Source organism: Dromiciops gliroides, chromosome 3 (genome assembly GCF_019393635.1).
Source record: "Dromiciops gliroides isolate mDroGli1 chromosome 3, mDroGli1.pri, whole genome shotgun sequence".
Lineage (NCBI taxonomy): Eukaryota > Metazoa > Chordata > Mammalia > Microbiotheria > Microbiotheriidae > Dromiciops > Dromiciops gliroides.
In genome coordinates this window covers 484,189,639-484,212,572 of record NC_057863.1, presented here as the reverse complement: position 1 = coordinate 484,212,572, position 22,934 = coordinate 484,189,639, and the positions used below count along the sequence as shown (strand labels likewise).

Below are 22,934 nucleotides of genomic sequence, written 5' to 3'. Positions count from 1 at the left end.
GTGTGTTGTTAGGAAATTGTTTTTATCCTGTGGTGCTACTCTGGACTGATGTCCTGCAACACTGTTTAATGTATTGTGAGGAATACAATTTTAGACCTTATGAGGGGAAAAGGGTCAGAGCAGAAATGTAATTTGAGAGAGGATATAGTTACTGCTTCTTCTTACCCTCTTTAGAGCTCCAAAAGAAATATATTCCCTGACTTTTCTTATATCTGAGGTAAAAGAAAAAAGATGTCTCACCACTTGCCAAAAAAAAAAAAAAAAGGCTTAACTGTGAAGTATGTTCTGAATTTCAATCAAATAAAAACTACAGAAAGATACATGCCCTACTCTATGACATCTTTAAAAATCAAATAAACAGTTGTTTTAAAAATTCTTAGGTTCTGATATGTGTTTACTGGACCATTTTTAAAGAATTACCAATTAATTCAATCATGCAAACAGTACACTAAATTGACACTTTTGACTGAATTTTCCAAACTTATTATTTTGTCATGCAAACAATTTCAGCTTATCCCTCCACGTAAGCTATGCCATAAATAGTAAAACCTTATGGTAAGCTTCATATAAAGTATACTTTAATTTTATGATGGATAAATATAATTAATGTAGTATGTAAATGTAATGTAGATTTTTTAAAAAATTTTAAGCAAATAGAAAAATTGTTTTTATAAGTTTGGGTTACTCTATTTTTTTCAGTATATACATTCAGACTAGTGAGATACTTGAGAAATAGTTGAAAGTATTGAAAACTCTAGAAATTTAATCAAGAATAGCTAATGACAATTTTATTTCATAGAGAATTCCCAAAAGAAAACAAATTATCTTTGCCTGCTATAATTAACCTTACCTACAATTAACTAACACAGATTAACATCTTATCTAAATTATATTCTTTAAATATTATACTGTATTGTATTTCATATCTCAACTCCAAACAAGACTGGTCTATTCATAATCCATCCCCCCCAATTATTTACATTTTAATCTGTCACTTGAAACTTAAGCAACTTTGAAGATTACAGTCAATTTTGAATTTGACAAAACTTCTTTCTAGGTTTATCATGGGTATCTACATCAGATTTATGCAGGAAAGGAAGTGGATTTGAATATTTCCCTACTTTAGGCTGTTTCTTTATTTTTTCCCATGTTCAGAAAAAACATCTTTAAAATATGAGAAAGTAAATGCCCCCTATATATGATAACTACGTAGTCGCTATCTCCATTCAAGTGCCAAATATGGAATAATAACTAGCAACAAGGTCAGAAGCATCAATTCATATTCAAGGAAGATTAAAATATTCTATTAACAACTTTACTGTCACCTTTAAATTGAGATCAAAAGATAAAAATGTGTACCCTTTTCACGACTCATAAATTAGTTGTCAGGAATATTTTATTTAAAAGATAAATACTACTCCACACTCTTAAAGATACATACTTTAGGTCTGGTATCCATGACATACATATACTGATTGCTTGGGTTGGTTTTACTGATGGCTTGCAACATGTGTTCATCCTCTAGACATCTGGCACTGAAACCTGAGAGAGGTTGACTGCATCTGCAAATGGCAGCCTAATTTTTGAAAAAAGGCAGGGAGGAAGGAAAAATACAAATTATCTACATATCACTAAAATGTTTTAGAAAAGCTGTAAAGGAAAAAGAAAAAAAATTACTTAATATTAAAATGAGTTTGTGATATCAATTGAAGGACATTAGTTTTAAGTAACTGTCTTAAAAATAATTTCCAATATTTTGGCTTTCCCAGAAGTCACTTTCTTTGGTGCCCAAAATATTCACTTCTCTTTTTTTGTAAGACTATTGTAGGTCTGGGGGCAACTAGGTGGTACAGTGGATAAAACACCAGCCCTAGATTCAGGAGGACTTGAGTTCAAATCCAGCCTCAGACACTTGACACTAGCTGTGTGACCCTGGGCAAGTCACTTAACCCTCATTGCCCTGTTTAAAAAAAAAAAAGACTATTGTAGGTCTAAAGAACATATAAAATAAAGTGTGCCCCAACCTAATGATCCCCTCTCATTTTGAAGATACAATTTAATCAAATGAAATAATGCACATAAAGTACCATTACAAACCTTCAAGTGCTACATAAATGTGAGCTAGTGTCACTGTTTTTGTTGTCACTGTTATTATTATTATTATTATTATTATTATTATTATTATTATTATTCTCTAAGTGAAAGTCCACCATTTCATGTATAGCTAAAGGGTTAACCAATTAATCAACAAACATTAAGAACCTACCATGTTGGGGCAGCTAGGTGGCTCAGGGATAAAGCACCGGCCCTGGAGTCAGGAGTACTTGAGTTCAAATGTGGCCTCAGACACTTAACACTTACTAGCTGTGTGATCTTGGGCAAGTCACTTAACCCCAATTGCCTCACTAAATAAAAAAATTTTTTAAAAAAGAACCTACCATGTGTAATGACTGATATCACTAATGAATATCAATGTAAAAATTTTAAATAAAATATTAACAAGGACACTACAGCAACATATCAAAAAGATTATATGCTATGAACAGGCTGAATTTATACCAGGAATGCAGGACTGGTTCAATATCAGGAAACTATAAATATAAATGACCAACAACAAAAATTATAGGATTGACAGATGCATAAAAACCTTTTGACAAGATACAATACCCATTCCTGTTACAAATACAAGAAAGCATAAGATCATTCCTTAATATGTTTTAGAAGTGTCTATCTAAAATCAAGTGCCAGCATGATATATAATGGAGATAAACTAGAAGGCTTTCCATTAAGAGCAGGGATTAAAAAATCAAGGATGTCCCCAATTGAGAAATGGTCAAAGGATATGAACAGGCAGTTTTCTGATGAAGAAACCAAAGCTATCTATTCCCATATGAAAAAATGCTCTAAATCTCTAATGATTAGAGAGATGCAAATTGAAACAACTCTGAGGTACCACCTGACACCTATCAGATTGGCTAAAATGACAAAAAAGGAAAATAATAAATGTTGGAGAAGCTGTGGGAAAATTGGAACACTAATGCATTGTTGGTGGAGCTGTGAACTGATCCAACCATTCTGGAGAGCAATTTGGAATTATGCCCAAAGGGCGATAAAGCTGTGCATACCCTTTGACCCAGCAATTCCACTCTTAGGTCTTTTTCCCAAAGAGATCATGGAAGGGGGAAAGGGACCCACATGTACAAAAATATTTATAGCTGCTCTTTACATGGTAGCAAGGAATTGGAAGTTGAGGGGGTGCCCATCAATTGGGGAATGGCTGGACAAGTTGTGGTATATGAATACAATGGAATACTATTGTGCTATAAGAAACGATGAGCAGGAGGAGTTCAGAGAAACCTGGAGGGTCTTGCGTGGGCTGATGATGAGTGAGATGAGCAGAACTAGAAGAACATTGTACAGAGTATCATCAACATTGAGTGTTGATCTACTGTGATGGACTATATTCTTCTCACCAATGCAATGGCACAGAAGAGTTCCAGGGAACTCGTGATGGAAGAGGATCTCCAAATCCAGGAGAAAAAAAAAAAGAACTGCGGAGTATAGATGCTAAATGAACCATACTATTTCTTTTGTTTTTGATGCTGTTGTTTTTTTTTCTATTTTAAGGTTTTCCATCATTGCTCTGATTTTTTTCTCTTATAACATGACTAATGCAGAAATAGGATTAATGTTATTATGTTTGTGTGTGTGTGTGTATATATATATATATATATACACATATATATATATAACCTATATCAGATTACCTGCTGTCTAGGGGAGGGGGGAGGGAGGGGAGGGAGGGAGAAAAATCTGAAATTGTAAAGCTTGTATAAACAAAGGTTGAGAACTATCTTTACATGTAACGGAAAAAAATAAAATACTTTATTAATTAAAAAAAAAATCAAGGATGTCCATTTTCACCATTATGATTGAATATACTATACTATATATAGATATACTAACTATAGCAGTAATAAAAGAAAAAGAAATCAAAGCATAGCAAAAGAGGAAATGAAGATGATAGTTTTGCAAATGATAGTTTATTTAGAGAACCCTAGAGAGTCAACTAAAAAACTAAGTGAAACAATTAACTTCAGCTAAGATATAAGATAAACCCACAAAAATCATCAGCATTTCTGTAAATTAACAATAAAATCCATCAGGAAGAGATATAGAAAGAGAAAAATCTATTTAAAATAACTATGAACAACACAAAATATTTGAGAGTCTACCTACTAAGGTATTCACAGTAACTATATAAACACAATAACAAAGCACCCTTTATTCAAATAAAGACAGCTCTAAATATTTGGAGAAATATTAATTGCTCATGGGAAGGCCAAGTCAATATAATAAAAATGACAATTCTACCTAAATTAATATACTTATTCAGTGCCATACCAATGAAATTACCAAAAAATTATTTTATACAGCTAAAATCATAACAAAATTCATCTGAAAGAACAAAATGTCAAGAATATCAAGGAAATTAATGGGAAAAAAAAGTGAAGGAAGTTGGCCTAGCCATATCAGATCTCAAACTGTATCATAAAGCAGTATCATCAAAACAATCTAGTACTGGCTAAGAAATAGAGTGGTAGAACAGTGGAATAGATTAGGTACACAAGACACAGTAGCAAATGACCATAGTAATCTAGTGTTGATAAACCCAAAGACCCAAGCTTTTGGGACAAGAACTCACTATTTGACAAAAACTGCTGAGAAAATTGGAAAACGATAGGGTGCAAAATAGGTATAGACCGACATTTCATATCGTATACCCAAGATAAGGTCAAAATGGGTACATGATTTAGACATAAATATTTATACCATAAGCATATTAGGAGAGCAAGGAATAGTTTGCCTGTCAGATCTATGGAGAAGGGAAGAATTTATGGCAAATGAGATAGAGAGCATTACTAGATGTATAATGGTAATATTGATTATATCAAATTAAAAAGGTTTTGCCCAAACTATAGCAATGCAACCAAAATTAGAAGAAAAGCAAAAGGCTAGGAAACAATTTTTAAAGCAAGCATCTCTGATAAAGGCCTCATTTCTCAAATAAAGAGAAGTGAGTCAAATTTGTAAGAATGTTTTACACGACTGGACATGTATGACCTATATCAAATTGCTTACTGTCTCAGGGAGAAAAAGGAGAAGGAAAGAATTTGGAACTCATAAGTTTTAGAAAGGAATGTTAAAAATTGTCTTTACCTGTAAGTCAGGAGAGGGAATTTTATATATATGTGAAGAGGATGATTTCAGAGAAACCTAGGAAGACTTGTATGACCTAATACAGAGTAAAGTAAGCAGGACCAGGAGAAAAATTTATACAATGACAACAATAGTGTAAAGACAAATAACTGTGGGAAAATTTAGGAACTCTGATCAACACAACTGCAGAGGATTCATGAAGAAGTATACTAACCAAGTTCTGATAGAAAGGTGATAGATTCAGAGTACAGTTTGAGATATATAGATATATGTAAAATTTTTTTTGTTCAAAGCTAAGGCTAGAATTCCTTTGCCTCACTAGACATGTCTGTGACAGGGGTTTATCTTTCTGACTCTCTCAGGATAGGAGAGAGGAAGAGAAAGTAGATGTTCATGGGAGGGAAAAAATGATAATGTGCCGAGCATTCTGCTAGGAGCCAGTGAGACAAAGACAAAAACAAAAGTCTCTGTCTCAAGGAGCTTTTATTATTTATGGGGAGATAACATATATAAGTATATATGAAACAAACAGAAACAGAAGACAGTATAGAAAAGGAATACACTAGCAACTGGGAAGAATAAGAATGGCTTTTTTGGGGGGGCGGGGGCAATGAGGGTTAAGTGACTTGCCCAGGGTCACACAGCCAGTATGTGTCAAGTGTCTGAGGCCGGATTTGAACTCAGGTCCTCCTGAATCCAGGGCCGGTGCTTTATCCACTGCACCACCTAAAGGTAGGGGTCCCCAAATCAAAATAAATTTCCACAGAAGTTATCATGTATCAGTCAGTGTGATAAATTTTATGGATACAAATACAAATATAAAACAATTCCCGCTCTGAAGGAGCTTATATTCTAATATGGGAGACAATAGGGATAGCACATTATATATAGCATAAATATAAAGTTAATTATTTACTAAGTAGCTAAATACAAGGCAGTTTTGGAAGGGCACTAGCTGTTGTGGAGGCTCAGGACAGGCTTATTTCATGCAAAAAATGGTGCTTGAGCTGCTTTTAAAAAAATAATAAACATTTTTATTTATAGTTTTGAGTTCCAAATTTTATCCCTCCTTTCATCCCTCCTCTCCCCCCTCCCTGAGGCAGTAAGCATATATGGGTTATACATGTGCAATTATGTAAACCATTAAAACATTACCATATTAGTAAGTTTGTACAAGAAAACTTGAATAAAAGAAAAAAAATGAAAGAAAGTGAAAAATAGCATGCTTCAGTCTGTGTTCAGTCAATATCAGTTCTTTCTTTGGAAGTGGATCGTATGTTTCATCAATAGTCCTTTGGCATTCTTTTGGATCATTGTATTGCTGAGAATAGTTAAGTCATTCACAGTTCTTTATCAGACAATATTGCTGTCTCTGTTTACAATGTTCTCTTGTTTCTGCTCACTTGACTATACATCAGTTCATACAAGTCTTTCCAGGCCTTTCTGAAGTCATCCTGCTTGTCATTCCTTATAGCACAATAATATTCCATCACAGGGGCAGCTAGGTGGTGCAGTGGCTAGAGCACTGGCCCTGGAGTCAGGAGAACCTGAGTTCAAATCTGGCCTCAGACACTTAACACTTACTAGCTGTGTGACCCTAGGCAATTGCCTCACCAAAAAAAAATATTCCATCACAATCATATACCACAGTTTATTTAGCCATTCCCTAATTGCTGGACATTCCTTTGATTTCCAATTCTTAGCCACCACAAAAAGAGTCACTATTTTTGTACAAAAAGGTCTTTTTCCTTGAGCTGCTTCTCAAAATAAGAGGACTTAATTGAGATGGAAGTAAGGAGACAGTGCATGTAAGATGGCCATAGCAAAGGTATAGAGATGAGAGACAAAGTTTTATAAGTAAGGAACAGAGAGCCAATCTGGCTGTATTGCCAAGTATGGAAAGGGAAAATAATGTCCAACAAACCTGTAAAGATAGGTTGGGGACAGGTTGTATAGGGCTTTAGAAACCAAACAGAGGAGGGACACCAATTTGGATACTTAAAATAATCTATGTAAGAGCTGATGAAAACCTGAATTAAGATGGTAGCTAAAGGGGGCAGCTAGGTAGCGCAGTGGATAAAGCACTGGCCTTGTATTAGGAGGACCTGAGTTCAAATCCAGCATCAGACACTTGACACTTAACTAGCTGTGTGACCTTGGACAAGTCACTTAACCCTCATTGCCCTGGGGGGAAAAAGATGGTAGCTGTGTGAGTACAGAGAAGAGTTGGATGTGAGAGAAGTGTCAAAAGTAGAAGTGGCAAGATTCACAGCTGATTGGATATGTAGGATGAAGGTAAGTGAGGAGTCCAGGATAATGGCAAGATTAGGAACCATAACTAGAAAGGTGGTGATACGTTCCTCAGAAATAGGGAAGTTTACAAAAGGGAAAACTTTTTGGAGAAAGATGATGGATTTGTTTTTGGACATTTTTAGTTTATCATGTCTCTGGGACATACAGTTTGAAATATCCAGTAGACAATTGTTGATGCTGGAATGGAGCTTAAGGGGGAGAGGAAGTCTAGCTATATATAGATCTGGGGATCATCTGCATAGAGATAATAGTTAAATCCATGGGAACTGATGAGATTACCAAGAGAGTGTAGAGGGAGAAGAGTAGAGATTTTCCAGTAAAACCATTCAATCCAATAAACATTTATTAAGTGCCTATCCATGTGAGGCACTATGCTAAGCATTGGGAATGCAATTAATAAAAAGAAAGACGATCCCTGCCCTCACCAAGCTTACAGTCTAAAGGGGAGAAGCACAGATGAGATAGGACACCAGGGGGGTACCCAGTATGTGAGCATCTTGTTCTTGGAGTTGAAGCTAGGCAGGGCAAGAGATGCAAAGTGGAGTAATCTGAGAGTCCAGTTTCTGCCCTCTAGAAAGACATTGGAAAGAGTTTGGTACTCCGTTCCCTCCAGACAGATGGGAGAGGAGACTGAGGGAGGTAGAGTCAATCAAGGCTTGAGTTAGCAACATGGTGGTGAGTTTAGAAGTGAGGAGGTTATTCTGAGAGGGGCATCTTGTTTGTGGACTGCAAACCAGGTAGGGAAGCTGATGCAAAGGCACAGCCCTGAGGAAGACCAGCAGTTAGTTAGGAGTCATATCATGATATGGATGATGAGCCAGCAAAGAAGACTGAGGAGTGGTCAAATAAGAAGCAAACCGAGGAAAGAGTAGTATTTTTTTAGATGCCTGTGTATACATTGTCATTATCATATTCAACTCCTCATTCTTCCTCATCACAGACATCTCATCAGTTGCTAAATCTTGTTATCTCCACAACATCTCTACCTTTAGGCTGAGATTAGAAAGCCTTAGGCCCTCAGGGTCTCTTCTGTGTGAGAGGAGCTGGTGCCGCTCCCCCTCTGCTTCAGCTGAGCCAAAAAGCCCCGTAGGCTGTACAAGACACCACATCAGACAGCTGGGGGGAAAATGCCCCCTCTGACCTGAGCAGAGGGATCCGAGAGATCCTGGGCTTGTCCAGGCTAGGCTCTGGTGAAGCACGTGATGCTGGAGCATCCCCCCAGCCCCAGCCGCAGCCCTGACTGGCGGATTAGCTTGGTGTGTGGGTGCAAAAAGCCCTGAGATGTGAGTGGAGATAAAAAAGGCATATACAGACCTGGGGGTTAGACTGAGGAGGAGAAGTCAAGGGGACAACGAGAGAGGCTGAGAAGAGGTTCAGACAAGGAGACAGCAGAACGAGATGAACAGTAACGCAGGACTAGGAGCAAGGAGGAAAGGCCGGCGGACAAGATTAAGAGAGGCGGACGAGATTAGAGGGGCGGCAAAGGCGGCAGAGGGCAGACTGACCAGGAGGCAGCAGAGAGCACAGAAGCGGTCAGCACAGGGTACAGGTTGGAGAAAGTGAAGATTAAGAGGAGTTAGAAGAAAGTAGCTGAGCAAGGAAAGTGTAACATACCCTGAGGCGAGAGGTAGCTAAGACACTTATTGTATTAAAGAAGTTCCAAGGCCCTTATTGAATGGCACAGCAGGTGGAAAGAGACAGGCACTGGAAGGCAGTCAGGTTGTACATTTTATTTCCTTGTATTCTTAATTTTAAATAGTATCTCATAAATAAACTCTGCTTTGATTATTTAGTTAAGAGGCTTCTTAATCCTCTGCTTATCAATTTTGGGAGTGGAGCAGTGTGGTGGAACTTTATAAAGGGCCCACATTAAATTAATAGCAGTCAGATAGCCAGTTAGTCACAAGTGCCAGAATTAGTACCCCAATCAATTTAGCCCCCAAATTAGCCCTAGTCATCAAAAATACTCCACATTTAATGGCGACCCAGATGGGACTTGTGACCCAATTATAATTTTTCTAAACTTATCATTTTTCGTTTATTTATAATTTCTCATAAGTAGTTATAATTTTTCCAGGTTAGTTATTATTAATAATTTTTTTTACACTACCTAATAAGTACTTGTTGATTAAGTGGCAGAAATAGAAAAGTTTGGAAAAGATGTAAGTGTGAGAGGAGAGATAATGAATTCTGATGAGATGTCTCTGGGACATTCAGTTGGAAATATCCAATAGGAAGCTGGTGCTGCAAGAGCATGTGGATATTTCAAAATCCACTAACTACTCAAAAGGGATATGTGAGCTCATGGATTTAGAAGTCCCTCCAATGATGCAGATCAAAATCCAGAAAGCCTTGTCCACCCTGGACAGCTCTTGTCCATGTCCCCTCAGAAGTTCACCTATAAAATAATGGGGTTCAACCACATGACCTTCAAAGTAACTTCCACTTTTAAATTTATGGTCTTAAACACTACAAATTACCAGATGTATGATTTGTCTGTTTTACTTAAAGTTTTTAAAACTTAATAAAGAAAAGAAAACCTGGTTTCTCTTGTTAGCAAAAAAGCATTAGAATACTAAGTTTTTACACCTACTTTCTGTCACTTTGAATCACTGAAATTTGAATACAAATTGTAATATAATCATAATGAAAAGCAAAGAGTTTTGTACCGCTTTATCCTGATGATAATATGACAGTACTGGGAATCTTCCTTTGCTCCGGAACTTGGAACTACCAACAATTATTGGTTTACTTGCTGTGCTGGGAACATAAAGGTCTCTGGGATAGGTTTCACAAATCTGTAATAGAATAACTAAATTTAAACATTTGATTCATATTCCAAAAATAATCTACATGAAAGCTACCAAAAGAAAACCCTGCTCATAGATTACTTTTAAAAGTTATCTGGGCAGCTAGGTGGCGCAGTGGATAAAGCACTGGCCCTGGATTCAGGAGTATCTGAGTTCAAATCCGGCCTCGGACACTTGACACTTACTAGCTGTGTGACCCTGGGCAAGTCACTTAACCCCCATTGCCCCGCAAAAAAAAAAAAAGTTATCCGATCCCCCCCAAACTGTCCCAAAACACTAACAATCAGAAAAAAACACATCAAAATACTCCCCAAGGCATCACTTCATATTATCAAACTAGTAAAGTTCCTAAAAAATAGAAAAACATTTGGAGAAGCTATGGAAAGACAGGTGTGCTAATTTACTGCCAGTAGAAGTATAATTTGATTTAATTCTGAAAGACAATTTGGAATTTTGTAAGAAGTTACTAAACTGTCCATTCCCCTCAACCCAAAGATTCTACTGTTGGAACTATATCCCAAGAAGGTTATTCACAAAAAGAAAAGACCCATCTATACAAAAAATATTCCCAGCATTATATGTGCCCAAACAAAATATGTGCCTCATAATTAAGGAAAGGCTGAAAGAATGATAAAAATGAAAAATTCAGAGACATTGGAAGATTTCTATGAACTAGTAAAAAGAACCAAAAAAAATCTCAATACAAATAACTACAACAATGTAAATAAAGCCAAAATAGAGATAATAAAACTCCAAACAAATAAAATAATCCATCTCATTACCATGCTATTAAAATTATAAAATACTTTTCTCCTTTTCTGTTACCAACTGATAAATTAATTGGAGGGGGAGTGCCTTGGAAAAGTACTGTCAATAAAAATATTTTAATTTAAAAAACAAAAGACTTTAGGTAAAATATTACAGGAGGCAGTTCCACAATGATAATATTAGACTATAAATAGGTTACCAGCCAAAGAACCTTACATCAGGGTTTCTTGACTTTTCAATGGGGTTTTGGTTATAATACATTAAATAATGTTTTGCAAAATGTGACAGGTTGAAATAGTTTCACATAGTGAATGGCTGTACTTAAAACATAAACAAATTTTACCATACCATTCTCTGATCCATTCCCCACTCCCTTCCTAATTCCTGCCCTTCTCTCCCAAACACAAGTGACTTTGGAACCTCTCAGGGAAAGTGCCAGGCCCATATTTACCTTGTAGTCTCGATTTCCATCAGATAACTGCCACTTTGAATTGGGAATGCCCATTCTTCTATATTCTTCAGCCAAGTCAATGAGTTGCCAACCTTGCACCCGTTCAGCCTCATTTTGTTTGGGATTATAAGAAAATGCATAGAGGTCTTCATATTTTGCTATTTAAAAAAATAAAATATAAAGGTTTAAGAGAACAATCTGGGGCAGCTAGGTGGCGCAGTGGATAGAGCACCAGCCCTGGATTCAGGAGGACCTGAGTTCAAATCTGACCTCAGACACTTAACACGTACTAGCTGTGTGACCCTGGGCAAGTCACTTAACCCCAATTGCCTCACCAAAAACAAAAAACAAAAACAAAGCAAGAGAACAATCTGAAGAAAAATAAATTTTAAAGTGAGTAAGAGGGCTTTAAAGGGGTTCCCATAATAAAAGTCTCCAAAGAGATAAGATGTCAAGTTTTTTGGATTCAACTATACTTATATAGTTGACTAAAGATATACACAACTTATGAATTTTTTTAAAATATCATCTAACAATCAAGGATAAAATTTAGCAAACAGAAACAATAATAAACAATAAACAGAAGAATAATGTAGTATACCATAAGTGCAATTTCTCTATTAAAGTATTTTCTTGGAATTAAAAAGTATTTTAAGTAACAAAAAACAGTGGCAGCTATTTATTTGCCTATCCACCATCTCTCTCAAATGAGGTAAAATGTTTTCATGCAACAGGGACAGTGGTACTATAACTTTTAAAAAAAAAAAAAAAAGACTGAGGATAGCAGGTGGTCAAGAATGGATATTCCCTAAAGGAAGTGGGAAACAAGGAGAAAGATGCAACAATGATCAGGGGCTCACAAACTAAGAGTAGCAAAAGTTGCAGGAAGCTCAAAAGAGCCTAGCTACCCACTCAGCAGCCACTCATTGCTACCCAAACCAGACTTCATATGAAATAAATAAGACAATGTCATGGGTCCCATGATTTGCAGGGGAGAGGAAAAAAAAGGAAATAGAATCAAAGAAAATTACAGGCATATAAAACTGCTCCCAGCTCATCCTAAAAAGCTAAATCCTATCAGTTAAAAAAAAAAAAAGTACCCAAGTACTAAGTATTCAATTTTGGCCCCCAGGGGAATGTACATGATGGAACTCCCAGATCCATTTCATTTAGAAGAGAAAATCATTCAGAATCTGGCTAAGAGTGACTAAAGATCACTCCCTGTACTCTGTATTACTATAGACTATGGGGATGTCTTTCTTCATTAAATATATTATCACCTATTGTAAGATTGCTCTTTTTCTCTATGTTCACTACATTTCAAACAACCACACCCTCTCCCCTCCCACCCCCCTCCCCTCTCCCCACCTCTCCAATATACATGTATATAGACAACTGAGACAGCTTATTTTTTTTTTTTTTGCTATTAGGAACTGTTCACAAAGCCCTAAGTTTCATGCCCTCTAATGCTAAACATAATGAATGCTATTCACCCTAGCCATAAAATGCCCATTTAAAATGTGTTATTGCTCTACTAGCTCCCCATATCCTCCCAAAACATTCAACTGAATCTACAACAAGTGTTATTTTTCTGTCTTAGTTATTAAGATCATCCTTCTGGGTTTGTTTGTTTATTCTAACAATTCAGATTAGTACTTATTTCACTGTCCCTATGTTATAAAGGTTTTCTAAGACAGAATATTCAGGAACCTGAACTTAAAGTTATTCATAAAGTCAAATGGATAATAAATATCGAGACATTAAATACTCTACTTCAAAAGTGACTCAGTGATCTCTTGGATCTAAGTAAGAATCATACCTTGTCTGGAGAGTTGTAGCAAAGAGTTATAAATATCATGGCAGTCTCTTTCTCTTGGAACAATAAAGTGAACTATCCTGAAGTTCTTACACTGAATCACAAGGGGACATCCAGAAGTGGTCAAAGCAAGTTTCTCTACTGCAGCAATGTGATGATGCAATATCTATAGCATACAAGAAACATTTAGATCACCAGTACGAAAAGGTCCAAGTAATCTATCTCTATAGTCATGCATAATATACTTAATAATATACTTAAATATGGAATCTTAAAATAAAAGGGCAAAAACATTATGTGACATGCCAGAATTCAAAAGAAAAAAAAATCAGTAATATTTTAATCACTCAAATGCCTGTTACAAGTCAGTAACCATCAGAAGATGGTTAGTCCTCACATACAACTTTGTTTTGTGATTTTCTAATGTACTTATTAGCATGTAATATTGTGCATTTCAGTCATCAGTGTTTATATATTATCCCTTCCTATACAGTAAATTCTATGAGGGCAAGGACCTTATTTTACCTAACCTTTGCATCTCCTCCAGAGACTAGCACAGTGCTCTACACACAGTGAATACTCAATAAATGTCTGTTATGTGAATGAATGCTGTTAACAAGTGAAAATTAAATATAAGCACACAAGAGAAAAGCCATTATAGACAAATTATAAAAGATACAAATCTGCATTAGACATATTCTGACTCACACTCAGCCCATTTTTAATAGCAATTTCAGAAGACTAAATTTATTCATGCAGATCTATATATGGGACTTCACTCCTTGAAGGTAATTTTATGACTGTCATTCTCAATTGCTATTAATTAATTTCTAATAATGATGCCTTCTATCTATACAGTACTTTATATTTGGCAAAATACTTCCCACAAATTATCTCCCTTGGCTCTCCCAGTAACCCCATAAAGCAGTTAGCACCGAAAAAACTAAAGCTCATGGCTATTTTGATTTGTCTAAGGTCAGACAGCAAATTGGTATCAGAACTGGGATTGGGGGGCAGGTAGGTGGCACAATGAATAAAGCACTGGCCCTGGATTCAGGAGGACCTGAATTCAAATCTGGCTTCAGACACGTGACACCTACTAGCTGTGTGACCCTGGGCAAGTCACTTAACCCTCGTTGCCCCCACACACACACACACACACACAAAATAACTGGGATTAGAACCTTCCCTCTATCAATTTTCAGTTATTTTCACCAGTATTCATGACGTTCTCAGGACCCTTCACTATGCTGGTTGCCTTTAGATGTTACTCAGTTTCACAATGTCCTTCCCAAGATGCAGTACTCAGAACTCAAAACAATATTCTAAATGTGGCCTGATTGGGGCAGAGTAGTGGTCCTACACACCTTGTCTCTCTAAAGCAACCTAAAATTAGCATTTTATATAAGTTATATATAGGCTATGAACAGTTAGAAAAAAAGAAATAATGGTCACTTTATAGAAGAGATAAATTTGTTATACTTAAGTATATCAGTCCAAAAAAGGCAGTATATTAGAAATTTATCCATTACCAGGAGATTTTTTCAAATTAGAATAATTAATGGAAATGTGTTTAGTCAACTGGACATATATTATTATACAGTAAGATCAGAACTAAAAGGCAGTATTGCATAGTGGCCAGCAATTTTTTAACTTTGAGTCAAAAAAAATGTGGGTTTAAATCAAGCTTCTGACACTAGCTAAATGACGGTAAGCAAGTCACATACTCTGTTACTAAAATATGTCTATAAAATTATAAGTTAGTTCTCCACAATGGTAGTTCCCTTTGACAACAACCCTACAAAGTATAAAACCTACTTTACAGATGAGGCAGCCTGAGGTTAAGTGACTTGCCAGGGCCACACAGCTTTGTCTGAAGCTACAGTTGAATCCAGGTCTCCCTGAGTCTAACACTCTATTGACTAGAACACTAAGCTAGACAATAAAAGCAAGGAAACATAAACCTGGGAGGAATTAGGAAAGGTGATATGTAGAAGGTGGTCCCTGAGCTAATAAGAAGAACAGCTAAGGGGGTAGCTAGGTAGCACAGTGGATAGAGCACTGGCCCTGGGTTCGGGAGGACCTGAGTTCAAATCCAGCCTCAGACACTTGACACTTACTAGCTGAGTAACCCTGGGCAAGTCAATTAACCCTCATTGCCCTGCCCCCCCCCCAAAAAAAGCAATTATTATTGCATTTGTTCCTCACGACAAGCCTAGGAAGAGGATGTTATTATTATCTCCATTTTACAGAGGAGGAAAATTAGGCTGAGGTTAAGTGACTTGCCAGGGTCACAGAGCCTGAAGTGTCTGAGACCAGACTTAAACTCAACTCTTCCTGATTCAGGCCCAGTGCACCATCCAGTACAAACACAAAAATTAGGTAGCAATAACTCCAAGCCCAGCTTTCTTTCCACCATGTTATATGGCAGCAGCTCAGGCTGATTTCACACTGATGTTAGTCAAGCAACCTGTCCCTGCTCTTAATTTTTACATTATCTTCTCCTTGAAGATAAGCATCTGCATTAATAATGAGCTTTATGGGGGGAAACAAAGACCTCAAGAAACCACATACAGAATCAGAAATTCTGATTGTAAGGAGACCCTAAGATGACTAAGTTTGAAGTGAGTGGATGTAGGCTCAGATTCCAGGGTCTGCTACCTACTAGCAGAAAACAAAAGTCATTCAGTTACAAAGGACTCAGGAAAAACAACTGAAGGACTCTGAATGCAGATGGAAGTATGCTATCTTCACTGAATTTTTTTCATGCTTTTTTCCTTTTGGTCTGTTTCTTCTTTCACAACTATGACTAATATAGAAATGTGTTTTACATGATTGCACATAGATACCCTGTATCAAACTGCTTACCATTTTAGGAAGAGGAACGGGAGGGAGAAAAAACTGGAACTCAAAGTTTTATAAAAATGAATGCTAAAAATTGTCTTTACATATAATTGGGGGAAAAATACTATTAGAAATGGGAAATGGATATAAGTCAAGACATAGACTGATTAGTAAGATTTAAAGGAGTTTAAATAATTTAAAGCATAAACTATCTTAGCTATCAATTATAAATTATTTTATAAAATATTACAGAAGATAGTAAAATGAATTAATGCCAATTCAGCTTATGAAATGGTTTCAGTGTTTTTCATGTTATTGAAAATTATGATTAATATAGCATGTGCATTTTTCAGCATGTACTTTGCTCATACAGTTCACTTGTAAATATCATCTTATTAAAAAGTACCTTAATAAAATTCAGCTACAAAAAGAAGTCATTTTCAATTCAATAAATTTAATTCAATAAACATTTATTAAGTACTTACAATCTGCCAAGCACCAATGGGCTAAGCACTGGAGATACAGTAGAGAGGCAAAAGGAAGTCCCTGCCCTAAAGAAGTTCATAATCTAATGGATTGTTATTTCACCTGCGTGGGTCTCTCTTTGCTCATCTGTAAAATAAAAGGGCTAGGGGGCAGCTAGGTGGCACAGTGGATAGAGCACTGGCCCTGGAGTCAGGAGGACCTGAGTTCAAAGCCAGCCTCAGACACTTAACACTTACTAGCTGTGTGACCTTGGGCAAGTCACTTAACCCCAATTGCCTCACAAAAAAATAAAAAAAATTAAGAGGGCTAGACCATATGATCATTAAAACCCCTTCTAGTTCTAAAAATGTGATTCTGTGATAAGTAATAGAAGAGAGCAGTTTTTCAAAAAATTGCTGTGTGACATGAATTTTCCTGCTGCAAGAAGCCCCGTGATTATCAGGAAATAAGCTAGAAGTCCATATCCTGTTGTTATACTTTTTATTATAAAAAGGAAAGTTTTTTTTAAAGGGAAATGTCAATCATTAAAATTTTCAAAGACATAGTCAAAAGACAAAATAATGTTAAGGCATGATGGTTGTTATTATGCAGCTAAACATGTAACTAGAATCCTTACCCACGTTTCTTTCTGAAGAGAATCTATAAATAATAAATGTGTTGCAGTAAGGTAGAGTGTTCCTGTTAATGACTTGTTGTTTGTGCTGAACCGGTCAAGTAATTTCACCTGTTCAACCTAAAAGGAAATAGCATATAATTTTAATTTCAAAAATTGTACAAATGTCCTCCATTATTCAATTTTACAAACATTTACTCACTGAAACAGTCAAGTGTTCATTATAAACAGAGCATAGCACAAGGCTCAGAGAACATGAAAATGACAAGGGATCTCATCTCCATAGGGACAATGACAAGTACACACAAAAGTTTGAGACAACACAAAGTATCTCCAAAGTCTTAGAACATTAAGCCATTAAAACTTAAAATTGCACTAAGACTTTGGGGACACACTGCATTAAAATGTTATAGAGCAAAGAAGAAACAAGGATAAAATGTTCCAAGAAAACTTGAGAAAAAAACACTTTCAGCTGAGTTGATAAGGAAGGCTTTATTCAGGAGGAAGAAGCTGATGTGGGCCCTAAAGTAAGAGAAAGATTTCAACAAGTGAAGAATAGGGTGTGTGAATCACAAGCATGCAAGATGCAAAGTACAAGCAGAGACAGGAATAATTAGTGCAGTTTGGCTGACATGTAAAGTGATTAAAATAAAGTTGGGAAGGAAGGCTTAAAACTAGATTGTTGAGGTCCTTACATGCCTGGATAAGAAGTTTGAATTTGCCCTATAATCAATTAATAAAGAAATAATGAAGGTTTTTAAGCAAGAGAATGTATGTGTCTTACACATTAGAAAGATTATTTTGGCAACTATGTAACCAAAGAGAGGAGAGAATGGAACTAGGGAAACTTTTTAGGAGGCCATTATAAAAGTCCCTGCAAGAGAAGACAAAAGGCTTGAATTACAGTGGTGGAAATATCTGTTATATGATTAACATATTATAGAGATGCAAAACAACGTGCTTTGTGTAATCTGAGAGGTAAAATCTTTACCAACCAGGGTAACAAAGGAAAGCTTCCTCAAAAAGATGACAACTGAGTTAAGATGGGTAGAAATTCAAGCAAAGAGTAAAAGGGAGGTCATTCCCATCACAAGAAATTACCTTAACAAATAATAATCATAATCAAAATTTAGACAGCACATCTCATGGTTTCCAAAGCGATATATATAGATATATATATATCTATCTATATATAGATAGATAGATAGATATAGATATATATCTATCTATATATATATATATATAGAGAGAGAGAGAGAGAGAGAGAGAGAGAGGGAGAGAGAGAGAGAGAGAGAGAGAGAGATGATAGATAGAGCCTAATTCTGATCTTAATAATCCTAGGAGGTAAATACTGAAGTTGTCATTTCCATTTTACAGATAAAGAAACTGGGTCTGAGAAAGGTTAGCTGACTTGCCCAAGGTCACAAAAGTAGATATCTATGCAGGATTAAAACCCTGGTCTCCTTGACTCCAACTTCTGTATCCAGTGTGCCATAATGCATCTCTAAAGGAATGAGTGCACTACCAATTCAGGTCAAAAAGCCATCCAGGTTGAAGAGCATGGAATGCATGGCAGGGAATGAGATCAGATCAGAATCATAATGAGGCTATAAAAAGGCTTGGGATGAAGAGGGAGCCATTGAAGATTTTTTAAAAAGGAGTGACATAACCAAAACTATTTTAAAAAATTATTCCAGCTACAAACTTTGCTAGAAAAACTACAGTGAGACAGAATTTATTATTTTCCAAAAGCTTGTTGTTTTCTATTTCATTTCTATATAGTTCTAGTTGTTAGGAAATGTTTCCTTAAATTAAGATTAAATTTCCATCTCTAAAACTGTTATCCACTCTTCTTTGTTCTATTGTCCGAGTCAAGCAGAACAAGTCACATTTCCCTTCCAATACTTTAAGACAGCCGGCATTTCCCCCACTATGTTCTCTCTTCTCCAGACCAAGGATGCCCAATTCCTTCCACTCATCTTCATGTGGCATGATCTTGAGGCCCTTCATCATCTGGATGCTCTCCACCATGTATGTCTTTCCTAAAACTTGATACCCAGAAGTGAATACAACAAACCAGACATAATGTGATCCGAGTCCCATAGGACTATATCATCTTCATGGCACAGTGGATAGAGCACCGGCCCTGGAGTCAGGAGGACCTGAATTCAAATCCGGCCTCAGACACTTGATACTTACTAGCTGTGTGACCCTGGGCAAGTCACTTAACCCCAACTGCCTCACCAAAAAAAAAAAAAAAACATGCAAAAACAAGATCTTTTAGCAAAAACTGTTATCTGACTCCACTAACCTAAACTTGTAATGTTAATTTTTTTTAACCAAAGTATAAAATTTTACATTTCTCCCTATCTAAATTTCGTCTAATTAAATTTGGCCCAACTTTCTAACCTTTTGAGATCTTTGTTCAATACTATCATACAAACTGATACAGTCCCTCCTAATTTTGTATCATCTACAAATTTGAAATATAGGCCATCCATGCTGTCATAAAGACATGAATAAAAATGTTAAATGGCTTGGGACCAAGAAAAATTTCCCTGAGGGGAAACTCCTCAGACTTCCTTGCAATTTGACATTCAATCAACAAGCATTTATTATGCATCTATTATGTGCCAAAGAATGTGCTAGGTGTTGAGAGATACAAAGACAAAAAAGGAAACAGTCCCTGCTCTCAAGAAGCTTACATTCTATCAGAAAAGCTATATGTATAAATATATATGAAACAAAAATGAAGTCGTTTAGGAAGAGCCAACACTAGCATTTGGGAGTATGAAGAAGGGCTTCATGGTGCTTGAATGAAAAGAAACCATGAGACAGGTGAAGAAAGAGAGCTTTTTCAAACAATGCAAATGCACAGAGACAGATGATGCAGTCATGTGTAAGAAACAAGGACGATAAGGGGCAGCTAGGTGGCGAAGTAGATAGAGCACTGGCCCTGGATTCAGGAGGACCCAAGTTCAAACCTGGCCTCAGACACTTGACACTTACTAGTTGTGTGACCCTGGACAAGTCACTTAACCCCAGTTGCCTCACCCCCCAAAAAAGAAAAAAGAAATAAGGATGATAGTTTGACTGGACAATGGCATATGTAAATGAGAGTGATATATGATAACCTTGGACAAATAGGTAGGGGCCAGGTTATGAAGGACTTTAAAAGGCAAAGAGAAGAGTTTATAATTGATCTAATGGCAACCAGAAGCTGCTGAGCAGAGGAGTAACATAATCGGACCTGTGCTTTAGGAAGATCTCTTTGACAGCTGTGTGGAGGATGGGTTGGCATGTGTATATTTACCCATATATACTATCATATATATCATATATACTATCATATCATTATCACATAACACTTATACAAAAAAATAGACATTTAAAAGAATGAGGAAAAAGAGAAAATATTTTATCCTAGAGCCAAAAAGAAGCCACTAAAGTTTGTTAGGAGAATGACATGGTGAAGCATGTGCTTTAAGCTAATTATTTTCACAGCTAAGGGAAAATGGATTGGAGAAGCAAAGATTTGAGGCAGGAAGACCAAGCAGAAGTCTACTGAAATAATTCAGACAAGACATGAACCAGAACTGGGGTGGTGGCTATGTGAACTGAAAGATGATTGATGTGAGATATGGAGGTAGAAACAAGATTTAACAACTGACTAAAGGTGTGTCAGAAGCATAAGGAGTCAAGGATGACACCCAGGCTGTGAACATGGGTCATTTAAAGGATGGTGGTGCTCTCTAAAGGAAACCATATACTCAAATAACTTTAATGGCATTTTCAACGAATAGCAACCTTTTCTTAAACGTCTTCATTTCAATTGTTAAAAGCTGACACGAGCTGCTTGTTGAGTTTTGCTATCCTTGAAAGGCAAAAATATATCTAATATATTAATAATTTTAGCAATGACTTTAAAATGTTATTCTGTGTGTATTTGTTTGTGGTTTTGGTTTTGGGGTGTTTCTTTTTTGGATGGGGCAATAAGTGACTTGCCCAGGGTCACACAGATAGTGTCAAGTGTGTGAAGCCAGATTTGAACTCGGGTCCTCCTGAATCCAGGGCTGGCACTTTATCCATTGCACCACCTAGCTGCCCCTGCAATGACATTCTTGAAAAAGATATAGTATACATATTTATTGACATAAACATGGACTGTCATGGTATTAAAATTTAAATCACAAGTGTTGTGACTACTTTGTACAAAAATTAGTTTTCCTGTGGGAGGAGGGGGGGAGCACCTACTATGTGCCAGATACTGTGTTACATAAGTGCTTTACAAATATCAAAAACCCTGGGAAGAAGATGCTAGTATTATCCCCATTTTACAGTTGATGTAACTATGGCAGACAGAGGTTAAATGACTTGCCCAGGATCACATAGATAGTGTCTCATATTACATTTTAATTTAGGCTTTCCTGACCTCTATTCACTGTGCCATTTAGCTGCCTCTGTACCACCTAGTGGTCTGAACAGTCTTTTTTACATCCTGTACAGTACAATTTTTTAGAGAAATCAAGGATAAGTAAAGCATGTAAGTAAACATGTAAAACCTGTTGGCTTTAAAAGCTTTGCAAAGAACTCAATTTTATAAAAACACTATTCTTCCCACAAATATTTTATAGCATTAAAAATAATAAAATCACAATTAGATTCATCATATATAACTGTTTAATTGACTAAGGAGCTATCTAAAGTGTCGCAAAGTATCTTTGCTACCCATTTCAGACAACGGATAAAAAGTACTTTTCTAACATATATAATGTAACCTTTTTTTGTCACAATTGTGCTTGTAATTTACTTTACTTCAAAATTCAATTTTTTAAAGATAATTTATTGCTAAAAAAAGGAGACAAACCTGTTCATCCTAACTGCCCCCCTTGACCTTGGTAACCAAATGCTGTCTCCAGAGTTTGAAGATGAAAAGGTCTGAACAAGAGTTAACCATTTGTATTATTAAAAATGGTTCTATACAGATTGTCAACATGGGTTAGTGGGGTATTGCCACAAAGAATCAGTGAGACAAAACTAGCATTTTATTTGGGGGCATAAGGTTTCAGAAAACATTTTTAAATTCTGGTATCAAATATAACTTAGACATTTTGCCAGGAAGCTGCCCTAACCTTTCACACAACAAGATAAAAGTTTGACAGCCTTTCCATTTAAAAGGAATGTTCAGGGTGTAGACATATACAGATAGTTCTTGATTTATATAAATTTGCATTATGAAAATCTGACTTATGTAAAGAATTCTGAAAGAAATACAAATGAGCATCTGATTGAGTTGCTAACTGCAAAGACTGCAGAAGAAAGGGAAGCCTCAGAACACGAAGTCAAACCAAAAAGTTTCACAACAAAACAGGTGGCAGAAGCATTTGTGAGTGGTTTCTTTTTTCTTGTATTGAAAAGATAGATCCAAATACTTCAAGATTTTTTAAAGTTCAAAGACTAGTTCAGGATAGTATTACTTGCTATTGCCAGATACACAAGGGGAAAACAAGAGCCACAGTGCAGACATCTCCCAATGGTTTAAAGAGAGTTGCTCAGCTAGCCACCAGTGATAAAGACAAGGTGAAGTGAGGGAGGAAGGGACAACATACTGCA

General features: G+C 36.3%; 1 protein-coding gene across 3 annotated transcripts in view; it reads right to left on the bottom strand.

Moving 5' to 3' along the window:
- MTMR6 (myotubularin related protein 6) overlaps window positions 1-22,934 on the bottom strand; it is a 57,599-nt gene that overhangs the window by 24,641 nt on the left and 10,024 nt on the right. For 2 of the 3 annotated variants that reach the window (XM_043995361.1, XM_043995359.1), the window contains exons 2-6: window positions 17,325-17,441; window positions 13,382-13,544; window positions 11,563-11,720; window positions 10,203-10,331; window positions 1,442-1,576 (exon numbers count right to left, since the gene is read on the bottom strand). In XM_043995361.1, the coding sequence (XP_043851296.1) occupies window positions 1,442-1,576; window positions 10,203-10,331; window positions 11,563-11,720; window positions 13,382-13,544; window positions 17,325-17,441 (702 nt within the window). The remainder of the gene's footprint in view (window positions 1-1,441; window positions 1,577-10,202; window positions 10,332-11,562; window positions 11,721-13,381; window positions 13,545-17,324; window positions 17,442-22,934) is intronic. The other variant, XM_043995360.1, reaches the window with a different exon arrangement.